This window comes from Neoarthrinium moseri, assembly GCF_022829205.1.
Source record: "Neoarthrinium moseri strain CBS 164.80 chromosome Unknown scaffold23_Wmoseri_CBS_16480, whole genome shotgun sequence".
NCBI classification, from domain to species: Eukaryota; Fungi; Ascomycota; class Sordariomycetes; order Amphisphaeriales; family Apiosporaceae; genus Neoarthrinium; species Neoarthrinium moseri.
Genome location: NW_026055137.1, coordinates 65,793 through 81,900, shown reverse-complemented (window position 1 = coordinate 81,900; position 16,108 = coordinate 65,793). Strand labels below are relative to the sequence as shown.

The window sequence follows — 16,108 nt, the reverse complement described above, 5'->3', positions numbered from 1 at the left end:
AGGACAATGTACCTACCTTGACATATCTTCACCTTGGCCATGGTCCTGTAAGACTACGGCGTGAGAAATGAACCCCCAGACAGCGACCTCTACATGGCCTAAGGCATCTCGATCTGTGGGCTGTCTGCAACCTCAGCCAGTGAAGTAGATATTGCTCTTTTGAGAAAGCGCGACTCCAACGGTAAGCTAGAGAACTGTTGTGATTCAAGATGCATGGATTCATCCAAGGCCGATTACACTTGCTTACTCTGTGCAGCACACTGATCGATTGGCAAATAGGAAGTTGATAGCCCCGTGATCCGAAATCGGCCTACTTTAGCACTGGCGATGGACGTATGAAATAAGAGCATCGGCCTAAGATTGCGCAGAATCGACCCATCCGTGAGTACGTGCAAATTCAAATAACACATTCACAAGAGCTCTCGAATCTTGAATGCATATTCAGTCAGAAGGTCTTCAGCATCTAAACCAGTTGAGCGCTCGAATTTTTTCGCAAGCTGCGCCCTCAACCTTGCATTCTTGATGACTGTATCGACTATCGTTCGTAATTGTATTAGCATCGTAGGAAATTATACTTGCTGTTCGCACTTACGAGATAGCAGCTTCTGTTGAAGGTAATGTCCTAGCTGAGAAGTTGGCTTCGAAGTAAGGCCTTAGGAGAACATAAATTCCTTGAACTGCCGAGTCAAAGTACTTCTAATTCTCTATTAACAGGTTCTTTATTTATTAACATGGTATATATCCTTCCACAGGCGCTTCTCTATACATGCCTTGTGGATTTCCGCCTTAGAATTGTAGCCGTACGTCCATGCTTACTCGCCCACCCACTCTTCCCATTGGCGGATCAGGTACCAAGCACATCCCATTCGGTCTTTGAGCCGATCCAGATCTTCTAGCACGCAATACCATGACACCTCTGTAACTCTGCGATCAGTTGGATTCATTCCGCTGACATTGTGGTACGCATTTGGCCTCATTGAGGAGCTCATTGAGGAGTAATCAACAAGTCCCCGTCAGGTGCCCAAGTCCAAAGTGAATATTCAAAACTTGATGGTAGATTCTCGTCTATTTCGAAATCGCAGCGGTCAAAAAAACCGTATCAATAAGATAACAGCGATGCTAATGAGGTGTTACCTCAAAGCCTACTTGTTGCCCTGGCTCCGGGTGCGTGTACTGGGCATGTCGCCTTCTTGCCTAGGAGCAGGCTGCCTCTTCGCTTTGCCATTGATTTTCGACGCCGACTGTAGGGTTTTAGTCTTTGAATCCTTCTTGGCGCCATTCATTTGCGCTTGTTTCCTGTCTTCTCCCAAATCTTTGGCAACCGCCTTCGGTGTCTGCTGATTGGACTTCTGTGTCTCATTGGCATTATTGTCAGAGTCGATCTCATCATCCTCTTTGCCATCATCCGTGTCTTTATCTAATTCGTCCTCCTCCTCTTGTTTCTTCTTTTGCTTCTTGTTGGCTGCTTTTCCTGTGTAGTGTTAACAAGCTTGTTCAAACGCAGAAAGTATGAGATGCGGTTCAAGACTGATGGTGAAGGTGCATGATGACTGGGAGCGCAGCAGCTAAATGCGACTGAAAGGTATATAGAGACGGAAAGTGGCTTACCTCCTTTCTTCACTTCTTTCCCAGTCTTCGTTTTGGTATGGGGATCTTCTTCACTCTCTTCCTCTCCATCACTCTCCTTGGCGTCATCCTCGACGTCCTGGCTTTTCGCTTTCCGTTTCTCGCCATGTTCATCACCCTCTTTCCCCTGAGATCCCTTCGACTCAACAGTGAGCTCAGAAGCCTTCTTCACGACGTCATTTCCGGAGCGCTCGATGTGTACGGCCGGATTATCGGGCTCGGCGTTTTTCTTAATGGTATTGCCGCGCTTCGACTTGATCGCAACTTGGCCTTCGGTCTTTTTCTCAGCAACAGTGCCACCTGGAGCTCCGCCACCCCAGTTCCATGAGACTACCAGGTCGGCTAAGTTAGTGATGGTGAATTGTAAATGAGCTAGAGCACAGGTTTGCGCCAACCTGACGGCCACCTCAGGAAAACTTGCCTTTGTCTCCTTTCTCGGGTTCGCCTTTCGCCATGTTGGAATTAATAGCTATATGGCGCAAGTACAGGATTTGACTAGGGGTGGACTGAGAGTGCAACAGCCGAAATCTCTGCTCCGGATTGCTATTTGTTTGTGGGAATTGGCGCGGATGGTTGGTCTCAACCACTTTGCGTAATCGTCATTCTCATCTAAGGTCCCATTCCCATTGCATCATAGCCACTGATGATTCATTACCGTCCCTAGCGCAGGTCGAAAGAGCTAAGTTCCTGGGGTAGGCGGTCCCTGCATTTAAGGCTGAAATATATGATAGTTAGCGCCCGTGGTGGCTATGCGTTCCCCTGGCCTGCTTTTCTTTTTGTAAAGTAGGCACAGTTTTGACAGGTTCTGATCGCCAGCCAAATTTCTGGTTGTGAATGTTGCGATCTCCTTGTGCACTCCCAAAAACTTGTCTTCCAATATATTCATTCCGTCTGAACCCTCCAATTGCACAACCCAAATGGGGAACGATCTCAACTACTCCCATCATACCGCGCCTCACTGAGATTGCCCTAAAAGCACGAATAGCTAGATCAATCTTCTGTAGTGAACCTTAAGTTAGTTCACCTCCCTTAACGTTTCCTCCGCAGCGCTCCAGAAGCCCGGCGACTTGATCTGGGTGGGTGATAAACGCACTATGCCCAGCCTCCATGCTAAATATCACACAATTTGGAATATTCGCCACGACTTGTCGTTGGATCTTGGCCGGTACTGCTACATCATTTTCTGAGATGATATAGTAGATGGGAATACGACTGTCCGCTACCGTGAATTTGATGGGGGCTTCCATGGCATCTTGAGGTGTGGCTGCAGCAAGCTCTCCAACCGGTCGGCCTCGTCCGGATCTACATTATTGTAGAATGCAGCCCTACCCACTGCATTCACGAATATTGGATTCCCCCTTGAGATTGCCAGACGATTGGGAAAGGTAGACATCATCGTCAACAACGCACCTTCTCTCCAGGGGGTCCGTGGTCAACAAAAGGGGCTAGACAATTTCTCCTGGCCCATAAACGCCAATCGCCATCATACCTGGCTTGAGAGGAACAGTGGCCGAGAAGAAGACGATAGCCCGTATACCACCTTTCTTTCCTTCTGCTGTGCGCTCTAAGACAGGCCAATCTTGGGTTGCACTGCGCTGGGAACCCCCGGTACGAGTAACCGACTAAGATGAACTCTTCGCCTTCGTCGATATAAGGAGACATCTGGTGATGAAGCGCTTCAACATCATCCCAAAGCGTCTTCCCTTAACTTGCAGCTCCCAATGAAGGGTGTTTCGAAGTCAATGCCTTGAATCATTTGGACTCGAGCCGGCTTTTGGGCGCATCAAACCAAGAGCCGTCGTGAAAAGCAACACATGAGAACAGGAAGTAAGATTTACTCGAAAGTGGCATTGATGACATTGTTGTGGCTTGAACTTGCTGTTCAAGCCCTCGTTGGTCTGTCATCTGCCTCCAAGTACTCCAATTCGTGAATGAGAGTGTCGAGGATCTCTTGACTGCTCTCCTCTCAAGGGACTTCAAGGAGGTCGGAATCTCTGTCATTTGACATGAAAGGAGGAGCGACCACTGAAAAATCTATTCAATGGTTGGAGGTGGGGTCTTGTGTCCCAGGACGAGGCCTTGTGGTCTTCGCTCGCCATTAACCCTATTTTCTTGCGTACATGGCCGACTGCTGAGGTGGAACGCCTTGGTATGAAGTCTAATAAATCATCTGCATACTTATGTCCTAGTGCTGACGTTATACATAATGCGGCTTACTGAAGATGCATCAACTGTGGAACGTAAAAGTTGTTTGGTTTCCGTAACTAGAGGGCATTATGCAGCACATATGACCGGCTGGCAATCGCTCTCGATACGGAATGCAGACGCGACTTATGTCAACAATGGAAATATCTTGCTCGCTCGTTGGCCTTCTCCGTTCATTGGAGTTACACTCGTGAATAGTGACCAGTGAATAATTATGGAGTCCTTGTAGTGTATGCTGATGAGCAAAACTATGCAGTCGAAAGGTCCCGCGGCTATACTCCAGGGGGTCGAAGTTCACAGTCAATATATTCGAGCTTCACATTATATCTTTGAGACAGGAGCAAAGCCTTTACTTTGGATAGTAACGCTAGAACGCTACTAAACATATCCTTGGACGGACCGCGTACCCAAACTTCAGACCCAGTTCTCAAACCATCTCACAGCTTGGAAGAAAGCGCTTTCTTTGCCATACTTCTGCTCGGGGTCGCTTACGTTGGCCCTAACACCGAAGCCGTGCTCTGTTCCACTGTACAGCGCGACGTTGTATGGCTTGCCCGTCTGGCCCAGCAGCGCTGTGATGTTGTGCCTCCGCTCCGGCGGCATGGAGCTGTCGGTCTCGGCGGCGGCTACCGCAACTGGACCCGCAATGGCCGAGATTTCGGCGTCCTCCAGAAGAGACGGGTGCGCCGCGAAGGCAGCGTCGCCGCCCTTGCCCGCTGCTACGTAGCGGAAGGCATAGCGCCCACCGAAGCAGTACCCAGTCACCTGGCTCAAGGTCAGTGATCTGCACAACGCCCATGCGGCCGACGGAGAACCGCAGTGTCGTAATATCGGGTACTTACTCCAATCTTTGACACACCCGGTGTCCCTTTCAGATACTTGACCGCGACGTCGATCAGAGGGTCAGTTGCCTCCGGTCCGTGTTTAGCTAGAAAGTCGGTGATGTTGAAGCCAGGCTCGTTAAGGTCCATTGGCGAAGGTGTGCCATTGAACAGATCTGGGGCCACGGTCAGGAAGCCCGCACGGCCAAAGCTATCTGCCAAACTGTATTCTACAAGTTAGACATTTTGTTGTCTGAGTGCAATTGCGGTTCAGTTAACGCACAGTCGGTTCTGGGTCAAATTGATGCCAAAAACGTCCGTGAGGTAGAGAACGGCAGTGCCGGAAGCGTTGCCGGTGATGTACAGGTTCACTGAAGCCTTTGTCAGCCGTTGAACTCGCCGCCGTCGGAGTAATTGTAGCTCGTAGTGGGGAGCTTACCGCCGTCGTGGACTTCCTCCCGACCAACTGGTGTTCCCTCGTGCGCAATTACTGATACGTCGGCGACTGGACATTTCGTCGCGGCTGCTTTACAAGCACTGGCAAAAGAGCCCAAGCCCATAAGGGCTAGGGTAGATACGAGAAAATGCATTGTCTACGTGAAAATTGTACAGTTGGACAAGTACTTGCGCTGGAAGGGACGGAGCTCTTGGAGTTCTGGGAGGGGATCCCGGCTTTATCAGCTACAGTATGTCAATAAGTCTGCGATGGCAACATCAAGGCACGGCTTCCGGCTCCAGGTCTTATTTCCGCAGCTGGCAGCTTGCTAAGCATGTTTGTAAGACACTGCTTAAGCTCAAGGAGGGATCACGTAGTGCCAGGGTGCTACTGAACATCAATGGAGGACGTATGCCAAGGGAGCCACTGCGGACGGCACGCTCCCACCAATTGGGCTACCAAGGCCCGATGCGGGGAGGATCGATTCGCTATGGCGATCCCACAATCGAGCTTGGATGCAAGCAGGGTAGGCAGAGGGACATTACTAAGTTACGTAGAGTATTATCTGCCTTGTTGTTCTTGCAGGAAACCCTAGAGTGATCCTTGATCTGGATCTAGTTAGAGTCAAATTGACTTTTTGACCCCCGAATTGCCAAGACCTTCGGCTTTCGATGCTGGGAGTTCGGATAAATCTCTCATTTAGAGTGTGCCTGACAGCAGCAGTGCATCATTGGCTGAGCTCATTTTTTATTCACCATAATTATCATGTCCGGGAGAGCTACAGTATCTCATCCATGATATAACAAGGACTCAAACCTCCTACCAGCCGACTATTCCTCTCTCGCCGATAACTCACTGCTCTGCCATGCCGCTCATAGACCTGCCTTACGGCTTACCTTCCAATCGCAAGAGATAATCCTTCAGCGGAAGTATTGTCTCTTCGAGAGTAGGCTGGGAGAAACTCAGGTACTGAGCGGCCTTGCTACCATCTGCCCGCCAAAGTTCGTGGGTGCGATGGCCAGGGTCGCCCTTAGGAAGGCGATCTTTTGTAGTGTGATTTACATTCGAGGCTCGAATCAAGTCACATAACTCCTGGTTTTCGTAGCTGCCATTCACGAGCAAGAAACGTTCTCCGCCAGCGTCGGGGGTTGTCAAAGCAGATATGTTAGCTTCGGCGAGTGAAGCCACGGATGTCCAAACTGTTTGCATATCATATCAGTACCTTGTGAGCTCATAAAGGTTACTGACTTACCAGGCACCTTCGTTTCTGGAACAGTCTCCTGGTCGAATAAACCCCAAATGATGCCGTTGCTTTGCCCAAGCTCCGTCACGGTTGAAATGGTGCCTTCGACTGGAGGACCAAACACAACCCCCGGGCAGAGCGAAACCATGTCCCATCTGTTCTGTTCTTTCGATAGATTCCAAGCTTCTTGTTCAGCGAAGGCTTTGCTCGCCTGGTAGGCGTAAATCAACGCTGGTGCATTTTTTGCTTGATCGTACGTGGTTGGATTCCAGTCTTCCTCCGTATAGACCTTGCTCGGTGACGACCCCTCTGGAGCTGGATTGAAAACTGCCGCGAAGCTGCTACAGTAGACAAGTCTCTTCACAGTCTCATTGGCATCAGCTGCGTGGCAGATGGCCTGGACTCCTCTTATGGAGGGTATCAACAGGTCTTCTTCAATATTCGAACTTGAAGCGATAAATGGCGACGCGAGATGAACAATGGCATGGCAGAGTTGCGCTGGTTGAACGAAGGCGTCCGGTGCTGTGATGTCTGGGACGATGTGCACCGTAAGCCGCGGACTGTGACCGTGGACCTTCTGTAAGGCGAGAGACTTCTCCGGAGTTCGGACTACTGCATGCACCTGATGCTGCGTCTTCTCCAGAAGCAATTTGATGATATGGTTGCCAATGAAGCCATTGGCGCCAGTGACGAGGATGCGACTCTGGCGCTCAGGGTCTAGGGAAGGCATGCTCAACGTCTAAGTTAGAAGGCTGTGAAGTTGTGACCGACCCAATCAATATTCTCTGAGATTTCAACCAATATGGCCTTTCGATGAGATTCTCTCAGCCCAGTTGTCTAATATCCGGTGTTGTCGCATAGGTAAACGTTCGATGTATGGCGGGCCTGGAGCAATCGGGTCATCCCGCTATCTGCCAACCATGTTGGCGGTTTGCTACTAAATTAGCGCGGGGACTGCTCCAGAATAGCATCATAGACTTGGTGCACTGCGAAACTTGTTTGCACGCCAGATGTCAGCCATGCAGGCCCAGCTTGTCATGCTGCCACGAGAGCCTCACCATGATCGACGCGCGGTTTCCGATCGACCCCCCACTGGAATACCTTGTTCTGACCCGAACATGGCAAGAGCTCCCAGCTGTAGCAACCACAACGTTTCCTTGCTTGACTGCTCTCGCGAGGGCAAAGCTGAGACTCGGGAGTGGATGGAATGCGAATTGCGTTCACTGGGAGGGAACGGAGACCGCCTACCATTAATCTTGTTCATCGCCTTGCAGAGATTGGTCTGAGCTTCCCACGACGATTGATCGGAAGGCTCAAGGCACATAATGCCTCGTTCTAGTAACTCCAATGGACGACATGATCCGCTTGATGACCAGGCCATGACTGCCACACGCCTTATCGTGGTGCTGGCGATCACTCACCATTGAGCAAATGAGCCCTGAAGGCTTGGTGGTACTGGACCAACACGTGTCGGAATACGGCGAGAAACCCCACCATCACACTGGAGCATCTCGCATAGCGCACCCATAGATCTACCGTAAAGCGGTAACACAATCTGGTGTTTCATTCTAGGGACTACAGTATGTTCGCGTATCTGGCCTGGCAGACCACCACAGTGTTTGCCTGGTACGTGTGTGTCGGACCCTGCGCATTATCGACGCGTGACCACTGCATTCCCGCTCAGATTAAATGCTAAAGCGACCCTGCATACACGGAGAATTGTGCGGGTAAAATCCGTAGTGTCGAATCAACGGGACCCTCAACTTAGATTGCCTCGGAGTTCTGGGCCTCCCATCAATGGAAATTCAATAGGAGTACCCAGTGTAGGGTCGTATTTTGAAAGTGTTCTTTCAACTGAGTGGGACTTGGGGCCCGGACTGACCTTCCAAAACCAGCACGTGTCTCGTGTGAATGTACTATGTACGGAGCAGTGGAGATGCACTTGTAGATAGAACTCCTTGTTCTCACTTGCCGGTCAAGATAGCAACTGCCGTGAATAGGCTGAAGAGTTGCTGATGTCGAACGGCGACCGCCTTGCTTGGGGTATTTGGCTTGGGACTCTTCAACATTCAAGACAATCTACAGGGTGCAAGCTCGCAGATTGGAGAGAGATCTAACGGTGGACGGCTAGCCCGGCAGGTCAAAGGTCCCTGAGCGACGCAGGGTACCCATGCGCCTAACGAAGACAGTTTCTGGGGTAAGCTCGCCAGGCGCATGGGTGAATTCAAGCTTCTTTTCTGAGGCTGCTCGAATGGTAACCTTGATGGCGCCATAGAAGCCGTCGAGCTTTTCATCGGGGAGACGTGCCAGTCTAAAGTCCTCGGTCCGTTCGTGGTGGGATTTCCTTTGAGGCATGATAAGTAATATACTCCGCAGAAGCTTTTGCCAAGTTCAATGGGGTCTCATCACTACGCCGTGTAGTCCTCTGTTCGGCGTTCGGCTATAACAGCGCTGGAAACTATTTGGAGAGGTGCGGAGCTGGAAAAGTGTGTGGCTTTCCCTCTTTCAGCCGGGCCAAGAAATCCCCTATGGCGAACCTCCGTGAGACGCCGCCAAGAAGCCGCAGACACAACTCATCCTCCACAAGAGGAGAAAGGAGACAATGGCCCCAGCGACTGTACAATGCTGATGCCAAGACGCTACTTCACCATGGCTGTTTCCTCTTTGAGGTTCGCATGCGACAGCCCCGTTGGATCCTTGAGTCGCAGCCGCAGTGCGATGCATGGGGAATTGACCAGACCCGTTGTTGAAGGTTCTCAGGTGCCACCTTCTAGCTCTGCTGACATTCTCACGACTCGCGAACGGTCGTCGTCGTCTTCTGTGACAGCCAAGATTCACCTGCCTCGCTCGCTCTTCTCGCGCGGGCTCCCTTGACGTCTTCCTCCAGTGCGTGCGTTGCTTCGATCCTGCTCCTGGCCTCTTGGCCGTCTTGGGTAGTCCGTCATCACCATCAAGTCGCCACTTGTCTTGTGCTTGATGTGCATACATGCCGCTTGACTTGATTGATTTACCCGGTCAGGAAACAGATTTCTGGCGCTGAATATGCAATAATCACCTCTGATTTGAAGATTCGAGCCCACTTCACCGCTGAACGTGCTGTGTTCCTTCTCGTCCGCATTCTCCTTTGTGCTACAGCTACTCGAGGCGCTGCCTCGGGAGCTACCACAACCGCCGCCATGCTACGACTTCGCAGATACCGGGTTTATCTGATCATCACTGCGGTCGCCTTGCTTCTTCTGTATCGTATGTCTCAAGATGCAGACTGGGAAGGACTGCCCATGAGAATCGACTATGGCGCCGGTGCCAAGTCCAAGTCCGAGGCACCACTTTCCGAACCGCTGAGGAACACCGATCACCTCCCCGAGACACTCGACCTGCAACGGAAACGGCCGCAAGGGCAGAGACCTCTCCAGGACCAAGAGAAAGAGCCGGAGAAGATTAAGATACCGGATTTGAAGGAACCTTTTGTTGATGGCGACCAAGCCGACTATACCTTGCCCACGACGACCCGATCCAAACCCGAGCCAACGTCCGTCGACAAGTTGCCCTCTGAAGACAGCGCTACGGCAGCCGACGCACCTGTCGTGGTTATACCCGATCGAAAGACGCCACACCAGGTCTGGGAGGAGCAGGCAGAGCTAGAGAAACAAGAGAAGCTGCGTCAGGATGGCCAGCAAAAGCAAACTACGGCCGAGACAAAGACAAGGGCGACGACAACCACTACCACCACCGCACATTGGCAAAAGCCTACGGAGATTTTCACCATTGCCCCCGAGTCCATCATCTCTCTGCCGACAGGCAAGCCGAAGGCGATCCCCAAGGTGCAGCATGGATTCAAGCAGGAGACCGCAGAGGCCCGTGATCAGCGTGAAGGTCGCCTTGCCAAGGTCAAGTCCGAGATGAAGCGCGCATGGGACGGTTACCGAAGCTATGCATGGATGCACGACGAATTGTCGCCGGTGACCCAGAAATTCCGTGATCCATTCTGTGGATGGGCTGCCACCTTGGTAGATGCCCTCGATACTCTGTGGATCATGGGGATGAAGGAAGAATTCGAAGAGGCCGTGCAGGCTGCTGCCAAGATCGACTTCACCACGGCTTCGCGGATGGAGATACCTGTGTTTGAGACGACAATCAGATACTTGGGCGGCTTTCTCGGCGCCTATGATGTGAGCGGCGGCCACGAGGGTGGCTACCAAATCTTGCTCGAAAAGGCTGTCGAGCTGGCGGAGATCCTCATGGGCGTTTTCGACACCCCTAATCGCATGCCCATCCTGTATTACGGCTGGAGGCCGTCGTCTACTGGACGCCCGAGGCGTGCAGCGGCCGGTGCCAATCTCGCTGAATTGGGCTCGTTGTCGATGGAGTTCACGCGGCTGGCGCAGCTTACCCAGGAGAACAAGTACTATGACGCTATTGCACGTATTACTGACGCCCTGGAGGAGTGGCAAAGCAGGCCTAATGGGACTGCAATTCCTGGCATCTTCCCGGAAAGCGTGGATGCGACAGGCTGCAACAGGACAGCTGCCAGAGATGCTGAAATTCGGCTTAGTGAGGAAGAGGCCCAAAAGGTTCAGAGTGTCATGGATACTCCCGATGACTACACGGGTAGGGAATACAGCCAGAAGTCAAAAGCTTCGGCTATGAACAAGAAGGTCTCCGATTCTTCTCATGTAGGCAAAACAGGTGGCACAGGCGCCGGCAAGCCGAAGTCTCTGAACTCGCGCTCAGCGATTGATGATGATGACGAGGACCCGCAAGATCGTCCCTTGACAGTGAAGACTGGCGCAGCTGCCATCAAGCAGAAGCCAACTGCACCTGAGATCCCGTCAGCTCCAGATCTCTACCAGCAGATGATGATCGAGAAAGTCACAGCCGAGCCTTATACCATCGCAGAACTCGGCACAGAAGTCTGTTATCCGCAGGGACTCACTTCCGGGGGATGGGGAAGAGACTCGTTCAGCATGGGCGGCTCCCAAGATTCAACGTACGAGTACTTCCCCAAACAGTACCTACTGTTGGGAGGACTGGAATCCAAATATCGGGATATGCATCTGAAAGTTGCAGAGGCTGTCAAGAAGTGGCTGCTTTACCGTCCCATGGTCCCCGGTGACCGTGATATCTTATTCAGTGCGAAGCTGACGACGATGGGAAATCCGCTCGAGGATGCTCTGACCGAGTATGAAGTGACGCACCTGACCTGTTTCCTCGGTGGCATGTTCGGCATGGCTGGCAAGATCTTCGATGACCCCATGGACGTGGAGATTGGCAAGAAGCTCACCGATGGATGTGTTTGGGCATACGAAACGATGCCGACCGGTATCATGCCCGAGGGTGCTACTGTCGTCCCATGCTCCAATGCAGGAAGTTGCAAGTGGAACGAGACCCTATGGCACCAGTACCTGGACCCTCTGTGGAACACACGCGAGGTGCAGATTGAGGATTATTACAAGCGAAAGGCGGAGAAGAAAAAGGAGGCTGCCGAACAAGCAGCGCTCGAAGCCAAAGAGAACGCTGCCCTAGCCTCCGGTGGGGATAGCACGATGCACCAAAGTCCTGCTGCCGGCGAGACCGATACCAAGGTGTCCAAAGCGACGGTTGAAAGAGAGAGTGAAGTTTTGAAGCGAGGCCTGGGTACTACTCCCCACGAGGAACTTGAGACCAGCTCGAACGACAACTCACCGCCGACCAAGACCACAAAGAAGCTGGTTCTCGAAGATTCGTTGGACTTCAACCTTGCAGGCGGCACTAGAAGGGTCGGCGCACCAGTGAAGAAGACGAACGCCCAGATTCCCTTGACCGATGAAGACGAGGAGGATCCCTTGAAGCCGGACCCGCACAAACCTCTTAGCCATGAGGAATACATCGCGACTCGAATTAAGAATGAGAAGATCCCCGGGGGCTTCGTGACCATCAACCACAGGCACTACATCCTTAGGTAAGTAACAAATCGGCCTTTGGCACCCCTTACCTCTTCCTTTTGGTGGCGTCCGAACTAACGTCGGTCGCTCGCAGACCCGAGGCCATCGAATCCGTCTGGTACATGTATCGCATCACGGGCGACACGACGTGGCAGGACAAGGGCTGGAGGATGTTCGAGTCCATCATCGCCGCCACGCAGACCGAGGCGGGCCACAGTGCGGTCCAGGATGTGCTGACGCCGGGCTCCTCCAAGTCCAACGAGATGGAGAGCTTCTGGCTCGCCGAGACCCTGAAGTACTTCTATCTCCTATACAGCACGCCCGATGTCATCAGCCTCGACGATTGGGTGCTGAACACGGAGGCGCATCCCTTCAAGCGGCCGACGACTGCTTGATCGCAACCGTGAAAAGGGTACTCGAATCCAATCTGCGGCTATAGCGGCAGAGGCCGCCAGTAGAAGGATATAGAGACGTGCAATGACTTGTGAATAAGTCGGGCGTAGAACCCCGACCCAAAGGTCTGGTGTTTCCCAATCTGTATATATCTTATCACATTCCGGCTGGCTCGAAACGAGGTGGGGCCGCTGCATACGCAACCAAGGGTGACGCGTCGTCATCACGCCGTCGCAGGACCACCAAACCACAGGGGCCGGTGGGCCCCAGCGCGAAGCAAAACTCGCATATGCGCTATAAATCACGAAGGCGAGGCATGATATCTACATCACGTCTAGAGTGTAGAGAGACGCGCGACGATGCGTTCAGTATATACAGAAGTCGCACGGTTGTCCACCCGCTTGGATGGTGCGAAGGAACTTGATTACGACATATTGGCGTCTGGCGTTTCGAGGTAGTAAATACCACAGGGAATGTTCTAAGTGTGACTGGAGTTTCTATGATGTGACTAAGCAACTGATTTGTCCTCCTCATTGTTCTTCGCTATGCTGTCGTGGTCGCCCCAAAGTATAAGGAAAGTCCAGTTGAACATCGCGTTCTCCGTGCAACAGAGTGGGGGTGGACGAGCAGCCTCAAATGCAGGCAACATTTCAGAATTCAACCATTCTCTATTTTCCATATCCCTAGCATGTCTATATTGAAGCGAGACCCAAATACATATATACCAAATTGCATCTCATCAGGACCGGCACCTCCAGTACTGAGCAGTTCCCAGCTTGGCTACTCATCAGATATGTTCTCGCACGCGCATCGTTAAATCACCGGTATAGGAGAATTCCCGTGGAAACCTGGGATTGGGAATGAACAAATATCGACATTGCGAGATGCGGCTGAAAGTCAGCAAAAGCCCAACCAAACCAAAACAAGTATTATATCTTTCTCGCGCTAACTCCGGTCCCAGATGCTGCATTTCGTTTACATCCACCGCAATCGGCGCTCGATCTCCCTCCTTTCGTCATCCTGGAGATGGACCGAGAGATTTCGTGTGCCGTATCATGCCGTTTCCATTTGATGCCATGCTTCGTTTCATATACAATTTCCTTCAGGGCTCGCCTCATCCTGGCTGAACCTTCCGTCCGTCTATGTTCTTGTCGTGCCCCGTTCGGCCATACAATCTTCCTTTATCAAACAGCAAATGCTGATCCCGGAGAATCAGTCGCGAGAAGTGCACCAACATCGTCATCGTCATCATCATTGTCATCTTCATCAGTCCGCCAATTGGGACAGTACCCGTATGCTCAGAATCATGACCAGCAGTCCGATGGTCACAATGATCAGAAGCGTAAAGCTGAACCAACCCAAGACCATGGCGCTCGTACCAACGCCGGACAGGACGCTTCCGTTACCGAAATCTTGCGCTATGATCGAGGCCGCCACGGAGGCCGTGTGCTGCCACAGCACAGACACGAGAACGAAGATGCTGGCAATGAAGATGATGGCGAGGGCGATTTGGCTGACGGGCCGCGAGGGGAAGGGCTTGATCTCACGCTCGGAGCCCTCGCTGTCCTCCTCCTCGTGCCAGCCTGGGAAGGTAGCGAGCAGCAGGAAGCAGACGAAGGCGAAGATAATGGCAATGATGATCAGATACGGGAACACAATCATGTCCTTGAACTGACTCGCCAGCCAAATGAGGTTCAGAGGGTCCTGATCTACCGAGACCTCATTGGCGAGTGCGGTCGCGTTGTTCGAGCACAGCCATGCGCCGCCGTCGGGGTTGACACAGATGCCGAAGTAACCCACCCGCGCCTGCAGGTGTGCGCTGCCCACGATGTTGCTGATGGCCTGGTAGCCATTGTAGTCGACCTGCGCCGTGTCAGGCACCGCCGTGTAGTCTTGGTAGTATAGCGACAACAAGAAGATGTCGGGTATTAAGGGTGAGGAGGAAGAGCATCCTGCCAGTAGAAGCGCTGTGGCATCATGTTAGCGTGTGCATACCAGCGGCGTTGGAATGTTGGCGTAAACGTACAAAGCAAGATGATGGAGATTGCGATGAGTATCATCAAGACATGGTGGTATCCCAAGAACGGTATCCATCCTATAAAGCACGGGTTAGCGTTGTCTGGCAAGCTAGACTGGATCTCTGGTCCCAGTCGTTCGACAGCACGGCGGCGGAAGAGATACAGAAGTGACACTTACGATACCATCCGACTTGAAACCTTTCAGCCATTGCTGTAGGTGTCTATGTGCTGACCCCGTTCTCTTTCCACCGCTGCTCAGTTCCCCGAGCGCTCTCGATTCGGTTTGAACCCTCTCCCGTCCTCCGCTTGGTCGGAGCGACGGTCGGGTGTCGCTGGTAGCGGACTGCAACAGTAGATGGAATGGAGGTTGCGCCTGCTGGCGGTGGGTTGGAATGCGCGCGCTGACGGCGACACTCGACGGAATGGATGACGTCTCGGTGAGGCGAGTATAAGTATCAGAGGAAGGACGGTCGATTACCGCGATCGGATCGTTTCCTGTTTGTCAGATATTCCCAGGGTTGAGATGGGTCTGGTGATGGTGGGAAGAGATATGAGAGAGAGGTTGAGAGAGAGGTGTATGGAAGGGATTGGGTGAGTGAGTGAGTGTGAGTGAAGATTAGTCTGGTGAGCGGATGAGGAGGAGGTGATGGCTGCTCAGGTGGGCTGGACACTTAGGCAAGTAGATTGATTGATTGACAGTATGTTCCCTCCAACAGTACGTTGACGATGTATGAAGAGAAGAGGATACCGAGTATGGCTCTTCAAGCGTGCGGTGTGTGGTGGATGCAGCAGGCAGCCTCGACTGATGCGCTGCTCTCGGATCGGTGGCTGGGAGTAGGTATCTGCGTTTGACTTATTGGACTATGAGGCCGACATGCAGAAACAATGGATCAATGATGGGCAGAGTGTGCATGTGTCATTGGTCTAGCCTCTTGATTTTCTGGTCATCGTCGCCCAGCCATCGGCTTTTTGTTGACTTGGGATCGGTTGCTAGGGGGATGCGCTAAGCGACCGGTACGCTCTACACCGTAGCGCGGGGAGCTGGCCAAGACAGCTGAGCCCCGGTGCTGACCCAATCCGCTCCAGCTCCCGCCCAGCTAGCGCCCTACTGCCCCTAGCGCCCCGGCGCCCCTGGGTCCCTGCGTTAGCGGCGCCTCGGGGGCTTGGGGGAGCATCTGTCTGGCCGGTGGGGTTACTGGGCCGCTGGTGAAACCCCAGCCAGCTGCATTTTTAGCGCAGGCCCAATGACGTCGCGCCCGCCTGGTCGCCCGGCTCCCGCGCTGCTGGCAACCGGGGACGTGTCGGAACAGCAGTCGATCTGTTGGCTAAGGTTTGCTCATCTCCCACGTTCTAGAATCTGGATTGCAATTCCGACACCAGGATCGCATGTACCAGAGACGATCTCTTTACTGCACGGCCGTTCATCATCCATACCCAATCTAAAG

At 52.6% G+C, this 16,108-nt stretch overlaps 4 protein-coding genes across 4 annotated transcripts; 1 reads left to right on the top strand and 3 right to left on the bottom strand.

Annotated features, from left to right (window-relative positions):
- Positions 1 to 1,142: 1,142 nt before the first annotated feature.
- On the bottom strand, positions 1,143 to 2,873 carry JN550_006517 (uncharacterized protein; the record flags this gene model as incomplete). The annotated part of the gene is made up of 3 exons (XM_049318265.1): positions 1,143 to 1,471; positions 1,609 to 1,968; positions 2,651 to 2,873. The coding sequence occupies 3 exons, from the start codon at positions 2,871 to 2,873 to the stop codon at positions 1,143 to 1,145; spliced, it is 912 nt and encodes a 303-aa protein (XP_049171405.1).
- A 1,372-nt stretch (positions 2,874 to 4,245) lies between these two features.
- JN550_006516 (uncharacterized protein) lies at positions 4,246 to 7,061 on the bottom strand (the record flags this gene model as incomplete). The annotated part of the gene is made up of 7 exons (XM_049318264.1): positions 4,246 to 4,596; positions 4,674 to 4,875; positions 4,936 to 5,023; positions 5,092 to 5,217; positions 5,277 to 5,333; positions 5,985 to 6,287; positions 6,341 to 7,061. 7 exons carry the CDS (start codon positions 7,059 to 7,061, stop codon positions 4,246 to 4,248), a joined length of 1,848 nt encoding a protein of 615 aa, XP_049171404.1.
- A 1,397-nt stretch (positions 7,062 to 8,458) lies between these two features.
- JN550_006515 (uncharacterized protein) lies at positions 8,459 to 8,686 on the bottom strand (the record flags this gene model as incomplete). The annotated part of the gene is made up of 1 exon (XM_049318263.1): positions 8,459 to 8,686. The coding sequence occupies one exon, from the start codon at positions 8,684 to 8,686 to the stop codon at positions 8,459 to 8,461; it is 228 nt and encodes a 75-aa protein (XP_049171403.1).
- Positions 8,687 to 9,507: 821 nt separating this feature from the next.
- Positions 9,508 to 12,647, top strand: JN550_006514 (uncharacterized protein; the record flags this gene model as incomplete). The annotated part of the gene is made up of 2 exons (XM_049318261.1): positions 9,508 to 12,269; positions 12,347 to 12,647. 2 exons carry the CDS (start codon positions 9,508 to 9,510, stop codon positions 12,645 to 12,647), a joined length of 3,063 nt encoding a protein of 1,020 aa, XP_049171402.1.
- Between the last annotated feature and the right edge of the window lie 3,461 nt (positions 12,648 to 16,108).